The 7,308-nt window shown below is 42.2% G+C and overlaps 1 protein-coding gene across 1 annotated transcript; it reads right to left on the reverse strand.

Moving 5' to 3' along the window:
* Positions 1-4,797: 4,797 nt before the first annotated feature.
* On the reverse strand, positions 4,798-5,832 carry GPR20 (G protein-coupled receptor 20; the record flags this gene model as incomplete). Its single annotated transcript, XM_083358204.1, has 1 exon — positions 4,798-5,832. One exon carries the CDS (start codon positions 5,830-5,832, stop codon positions 4,798-4,800), a length of 1,035 nt encoding a protein of 344 aa, XP_083214330.1.
* Positions 5,833-7,308: the final 1,476 nt, after the last annotated feature.

The raw sequence follows: 7,308 nt of genomic DNA on the forward strand, positions 1-7,308 counted from the left end.
TATCAAACTTGAGACTTTACCGATGGTTAGAAGAAAGAATAAAGGATTAGGAATTTAATTTGTATTAGCGTATTTAGACTCAGACAGCACGTTGGTTGAAAAATTGTTATTATATGTAGGGGAAAAAAACAAATAAAATCTTATAAATCAAATTAAATCAAAGACCTTGCTCATAGTTTGGGGACTGTGACACCATCCAAAATTGCAATTCTTAATTTCTTAGATGGCAACCAAGGATAAATTCCTCCATTTTTTCCCCCCACAAGGAGAAACCTGGAAGATTCAGAGGCTAAGAGAGAATGTTTGGCCCACAACTTCAATAGCTGAGGATGGATCTAAACCGGGTATGTGTTTGTGTGTCTAACCTTAGCAACTTTAAGACTTGTGGACTCCAACTCCCAGAATCCCCCACCAGCAAGGGGAATTCAGCTCTGGGAGTTGACATCCACAACTCTTTGAGTTGCCGAGGTCGAGAAACGCTACTTACCAATATCCCTTTCTTCAAAATACGGGGGGTTCTCGACATCACATTTAGTGACCGCTCAAAGTTGCCACAGCACTGGAAAAAGTATGTTATGACATTTGGCCGTACTTACGACCGTTACAGCATCCCCAGGGTCATGTGAACGAAATTCGGATGCTGGGCAAATGGTTCATATTTATGACAGTTGCCTTGTCCCGGGGTGTGTGTGTCATGTGATCATCTTCTGCGACAAGCAAAGTCAACGGAGAAGCCAGATTCCCCGAACAACCATGTTACTAACTTAACGACTGCAGGGATTCCTTTAAAACTGGTGCAAGGAGGGTCGTAAAAACGAGTCAAAGCTCACTTAACAATTGTCTTCTTTAGCGACGGAAATGCTAGGCTCGTAAGTCGAGGACTACCTATGCTTTCTACAGGAGGTCAATGACACATTACCTATCTATACACACAGAGAAGCTCAACATTTAAGTCGACTTTCATTGTTTGGAATCCACCAGATTCTGGAACTTTCCAATTCGGCCATCTTTAAAATGGGAATAAGTAGCCGATGAGTTGGAGGAATGTTTCAGCCCTTAATCACTTTTCTTCTCTTTTCAACAACATTAAATAATAGGAGTATTTATTTTCCTCTCTGCTCTTGGTGTCCACACTTGTGAATTAATTGCCATCAAGTCTTTTTTTTTTCTTCTCTTATTTTGCCCTTTTTTTCCCCTGGGGATGAAATCTTATTTTAGCAGTCCTTTTGTAAGCCGAGGAGAATCTTATTTATGTGGTCCTGTTCCCAGCTTTGCTTAAGAGAATCTTTTCCTCCCGATGAGAACATATTTTCATGATATAATATATTCCACGTTTAGCATGTTGGGTGGTTTCATGCTGCAGATGAACTGCTGGGAAGGACTTAGACTTTGAAACTAGCCCAAGATATCACAACTCGGTTTGTTTATTGCTGAAAATCTTGCCGTTCGATGTGCACTGTGTTCTGAGCAGAGAATATCTATGGTTCATATGGAAAAATAGAGTTAAATTCTTAAATGCAATTAATTTTTGAGAAAAACAAATTAAAATAAGGACTGCAACAGGATCTATGATAATGAAACTCTAGGGGCCGGTGCTCATCTCCATTTCAAAGCAGAAGAGCCAGCGCTTGTCTGCTGTTACCTTCCCACCCTAGTGTTCCCTATTTTTCTACTTGCATTTTTACGTGCTTTCGAACTGCTAGGTTGGCAGAAGCTGGGACGAGTAACAGGCGCTCACTCTGTTACGCGGCACTCGGGATTCGACTTGCCAAACTGCCGAATATATATTTAATTTTTTTAAAAAAATTTACACAAATATGAGCTGTCACCGGTGTGACTACTGCCTGTCGATGGCCTTCAGGATAGGCTGACACAGGAAATAAAGATTTGTCCCATGTTTGGGGCCTAGCAAGGTAATCTAAAAAAAAAACAAAAGTTAACAAGCATTTGTCATATATCTCCCCTTGCTTCTCAGCTAACAAAGCGAGAGAGATCCTGTGGTTTAGAGGTGAAAACAACTGCCTAATGTGTAATCAGCCCAGGTTCGAATCTCAGAAGGGTATGGCTGACTGATGAAAACTAATAAGTTTGAAATGCATATCAGTCTCCCTTAATTCTTTGTTAGCAATTTAAAAAAAATTACATATATATATATGTTATATATATATATATATATATATATATATATATATATATATATATATATATATATATATATATATATATAATTTGTTATCTATCAAAACGCTAAGAATTGTATTAACTCACTGTTTGCAAAAGAAGATATTTTGGGAAAAGAGGAAATCAACTAAAACTATTATGTGGATTATGGATGATACAAATCAATTGTTAGTGATGGTTTTACAAATGTAACCCAGACGACACACTGTTCACCAATTATTAAGTGATTTATGTTTTTTTTTTTAAAAAAATATCAATAAAATATATTACAAATAAAAATAAAAAAGTCCAAATGGCTGGCACAACTTTGCAAAGCCCTCTCTTCTTTCTTTTTCCCCCCCCCACATGTGTTGCACATGCCAAACACATAGAAAGGGGCGGTGCTTTTATTAAAGACTGGGATCCTCTTATGGACTTTTAGCTAAAAGGAGAGAAAAAAATAAAGAAATGGCAATTTATGGATCTGCAGTGGTTCACTTAAAAACGGTGGCGGGAAGAGTCATAAAATGGAGGCAAAAGTCACTTAACAACTGTCTCACCGAGCGACAGAAATGTTGTCATCAGTTGAGGACTTCCTGTATTGTTTTTCTGTTACACACACACACAGAGATAAACACACACAAACACACACACACACACACACGGATGCTATACTCTTTTTATACAATATTTTGTTTGCAAGTGGCCTCAGGCTGGCTGCGATAAATTCACATTGATGATGTTTCCTGTTTCTCTTTTATTTCTGTGAACATCTTTAATAACCATCATAGTTTTAGACAAGGGCCAGGGGTTTCAAGACACCATCACACATGCCCTTTTTACTCACTCCCTGGTAGGTCTCCCTCTCGCTGTGTATGTGTGTGTGTGTGTGTGTTTATGTTTATGTTCTTGCACATTCCTTATTTTGTCTTTCTCTCTTGCAAGATTCTTGCAGATAATGTTAGAAGTTAAAAGGCCTCTGATCTCTCTCTCCCCGCCTTTTAGCATCTTGCTGGCTCCATGGGAATCAGGAACCCACTCAGGATAAAGAAAGGTGCCAGATCCCCTCAAAATCAGTCCAGACCCTCCCCCAATAAAACCAAACCTTCGGACCCCATTTCATTGTAGTCTACCCCCCAAAAAAAACACACACCCAAAAACCAAATCTCTTTGTTCTTGGGAATAAATGGATCTCCTTTCTCACAATATGTCTGGATTTCATATTTTTTTTTTAATTTCTTCTTGCACCATCCCGGCAAATTATTCTTCTTACAATAACTTCCACCCGGATTTGAAAGAATAGCCCAAGAGGTTAAACTATCTCTCATTAAGTAAAATCGGAACGGTAGCTAAAGCCCGTGGAGGGGAAGGGAAGTTAAGAACAGATTTACTGAAAAATCACCCTTCCTTGGTTGGCACTGATTTTTTTTTTTTTACCATCGAAATGCCCCCCCCCCCGGGATTTGCTTTGAACTCCATGCAGCCTTTAATATGACTCAGCCACGCCGAGTTACTTTCTGCAGAAATCAAAAACATTCCTGAGAAATACATTTCTCTCACAGCACAAAGTACTGTAGATATTTTGTTTATGAACTGTCATGGTTTTGGCATTCAGTTTGGTGAGGCAGCGAGTCTTTTCAAACGACCAGCCCCGTTTCCCCGTTTGGGTGATGGTGATCCTGAATTATTCTCATTTCAAAAAGCAAGTTTGGTTATCTCTCTTTTTGTCCAAAAGTATAAGAGCGGGTGCTATTAAATCCATTTTCTCCCTGCCTCGGTCCTGCAGATCATCATAAATAGATTCAAGATCACGTGAAGTACGTATTAGTACTGCTTTACAAATCCTTAGTAAGGCCACATTTGGAATCCTGCGTCCACTTTTGGTCACCACAATATAAAAAAATATGTTGAGGCTCTGGAAAGAGTGCAGAGAAGAGCAGCAAAGACGATCAGGGGGCTGGAGGCTAAAATATATGAACAACGGTTGCAGGAATTGGGTATGTCTAATCTAGTGAAAACAAGGTGTAGGGGATTTCACGATAGCCACGGTCCAATATTTGAAGGGCTGCCACAAAGAAGAGGGGGGTCAAACTATTTTCCAAAGCACCAAAAGGCAAGTTGAGAAACAATGGATGAAAATTAATCAAGGAGAGAAGCAACCTAGAACCAAGGAGAAATTTTGTAATGATGAGAACAATCGACTAATGGAACAGCTCGTCCTCAGAAGTTATGGGTGCCCCATCACTGGAGGCTTTCAAGAAGAGATCGGACAGCCATTTGTCTGAAATAGTACCGGATCTCCTGCTTGAGCAGGGGGTTGGACTAGATGACCTCCAAGGTCCCTTCCCACTCTGTTATTCTATGCTCCTATGCTAGCAAAATACGGTGCTGGGCATGTTCCTTTGTCTGGAAATTCCTGAATTGGGGAAATTCTTAGGAACTTGGAATGCCAAATGCATTCCCAGATGTAATTTCCCAGATGACAAAGCCAGCTGCCATAAATAAAACGAGTGTGTCACTGGAGAGCTTGAAAAATCCTGGAACCCAGCTACAACATTTGGGGGAAAAAAATCTTTTTTTTTTTTAGCCAAAAGGAAGAGTCGACATCATCTCTACCCTTGTAGAGACTTCTCAAGTCTAGGAGTTTGTGGTGGTGGTGTTTGGCAAAGCCAAACCCATGGGGTTCCCTATCACGTTCGCGAATGCCATAATTGCGTTTGAGCCAGACCCTTTGTTGATGCTGATCACCTCCCCACTGGCTTGCTCAAGTTCCGTCTTCCTGAAGATGTTCTTCATGGTGGACTGGAAGTTGTTGGTGACAAAGCAGTAGACGATGGGATCCATGCAACTGTTGAGGCTGCTTAAGCTGACGGTCACGTGGTAAACCACCAAGCTGAGGTTGTAGGACATGGCTGGGTTGATGGCGATGGCCAGCTGGCGGATGTGGAAAGGGGTGAAGCAGATCATGAAGATGATCAGGACCGTGATGAGAAGCTGCACGGCTCTCATCCGCCTCTCCCGGCTCTGGTGCATGAGTGTGGGCTTGGAAAGGGCACACATGATCCTGGTGGTGAAGAACGTGAGGATGATCAGGGGGAAGAAGTACTCACAGACCATCAAGGGCAAGATCTGCGCAATGCAGCAGTAGGAGAACTTCACGGCCAGGGTGAGGATGGAGAAGGTGATCACGGTGGCGAAGGTCCAGATGAAAGCACAGATCCCTTTGGCGTAGTCGGGGTTCCTCCACTTGCGCGAGGCTTCCACCTGGACAATTGCCAGGTACCGGTCAATGCAGATGCACGTGAGGAAGAGGATGCTACAATACATGTTGACAAAATAGGTGAAAATGTGAACGAGCGCACAGGTGTGGCAGTCCTTGGCGCTGTAGTGCACAATGATCCGGACAGGTAAAGAGAAGCCCACCAGCAGATCGGTGATGATAAGGTTGATGGTATAGATGACTGAGGTGGTTTTCGTTTTCGTGCGGAAGCAGAAGACGTAGAGAGCTACAGAGTTCAACACCACGCCCATCAGGAAGATGATGGTATTGATCACCACCAGGACTATCCACAAGGTATGAAATCTGTCTGAGAGTTCTCCATCCAGGTGGACAAATTTGTTAAAAATATTGCTGTAGTTGGAGGACACCGTAGAATTGTTGGAAGGCTCCATGGTCAACGCTGCTAATGGTACCTACAAGACAACAAGCAAAGATGCAGGTTCAGAGTCCATTTTTATACTGCTCAATAGTCTATATGGAGATTCTTGGTCATCCACATCATGGTTGTCCCAAAGATGATTTTTCACCAGGCAACTGGACTTCCTTGTTTTTCTTTGAAGACGTTTCGCTTCTCATCCAAGAAGCTTCTCCAGCTCTGACTGGATGATGGGGAATGGAAGGATTTATACTCCTTGCAGACAGCTGGTCTATCTCCAATCTACAACACAGTCATTTCAACCTTTCCAAGAAGGCTCCACACCCATTTGCACTGCTCAGGTGACCCTGAGGACACAGGTAAACCTCCAAGTGGCCTTAATGACTCTCTAAAAGAAGGCAAATGACCGGCTGTCTGCAAGGAGCTGAAGAAGCTTCTTGGATGAGAAGTGAAACGTCTTCAAAGAGAAAAAAGGAAGTCCAATTGCCTGCCCAAAAGACACCTTTGGGACTGCTCAGTAGTGTAATCTTGAGGTCAAGTATAACTTTTAGAAAAACAACAACAACAACCAAGGAGGTTAGGACCCAAAGCTTCCTGTCTCTACCCTTATTTGCAAATATCCCAACTACTCCCGGATGAGAGAAAGATCCTATTGCTTTGCACACCCAAAGCGTGGAATACAGATAGCGCAACAGATTTGTAGCAAGCCATCATTTAACTAGGTTCCCAGTTCTTCCAGCATAGGTAGCCCTGTACTGAACTAAACCATTCGTTTAGAATGCCGTTACAATGGCTCTGACAAAGTGACAGGACCGTTTTTCAATGGTTTTACAACCCGTTGCAGCATCCCCGTGGTCACGTGATCAAAATTCAGACACTTGGAAACTGACTCGTACTTATGACGGTTGCCGTGTCCCGGGGTCACGTGATCACCATTTGTTGGCCTTCTGACAAGTAAAGTCAATGGGGTAAAAACAGATTCATTCAACAACCGTGTTCCTAACTTAACAACTGCGGTGATTCACGTAACAACGGTGGCAAGAAAGGTCGCAAAATGGGTGGTGGCAAGAATCCACAGAAAGAAATATTTGGGGAAATATTAAAAAGGCAGAATAGTTATATTTCCCCAAAGGATCTTAAAAGGCAGAAACCAACCCCCCCCACCCGCCCCCAAGTCTCTTTGCCCCAAACAGAAACCAGATCTGCAGAATTGCAGATATAATAGTAATAGTAATAGTAATAATAAAGTTGGAAGGGACCTTGGAGGTCATCTAGTCCAACCCCCTGCTCAGGCAGGAAACCCTATACCATTTCAGACAAATGGCTGTCCAGTCTCTTCTTAAAAACTTCCAGTGATCATCTTGTCAGAAAGACTGGAGTCAGGAAGCTGGGATTAGAAAGACAAAGATCCCTCACACCCAAAAAATCCAACACTCATCAGCCCCAGCCCCAGGAAAGCAGGATATGACCTTTGGGACATAATAGGATTAAT

Source organism: Vipera ursinii (genome assembly GCF_947247035.1).
Source record: "Vipera ursinii genome assembly, chromosome: 3".
In the NCBI taxonomy this organism is placed as follows: domain Eukaryota; kingdom Metazoa; phylum Chordata; class Lepidosauria; order Squamata; family Viperidae; genus Vipera; species Vipera ursinii.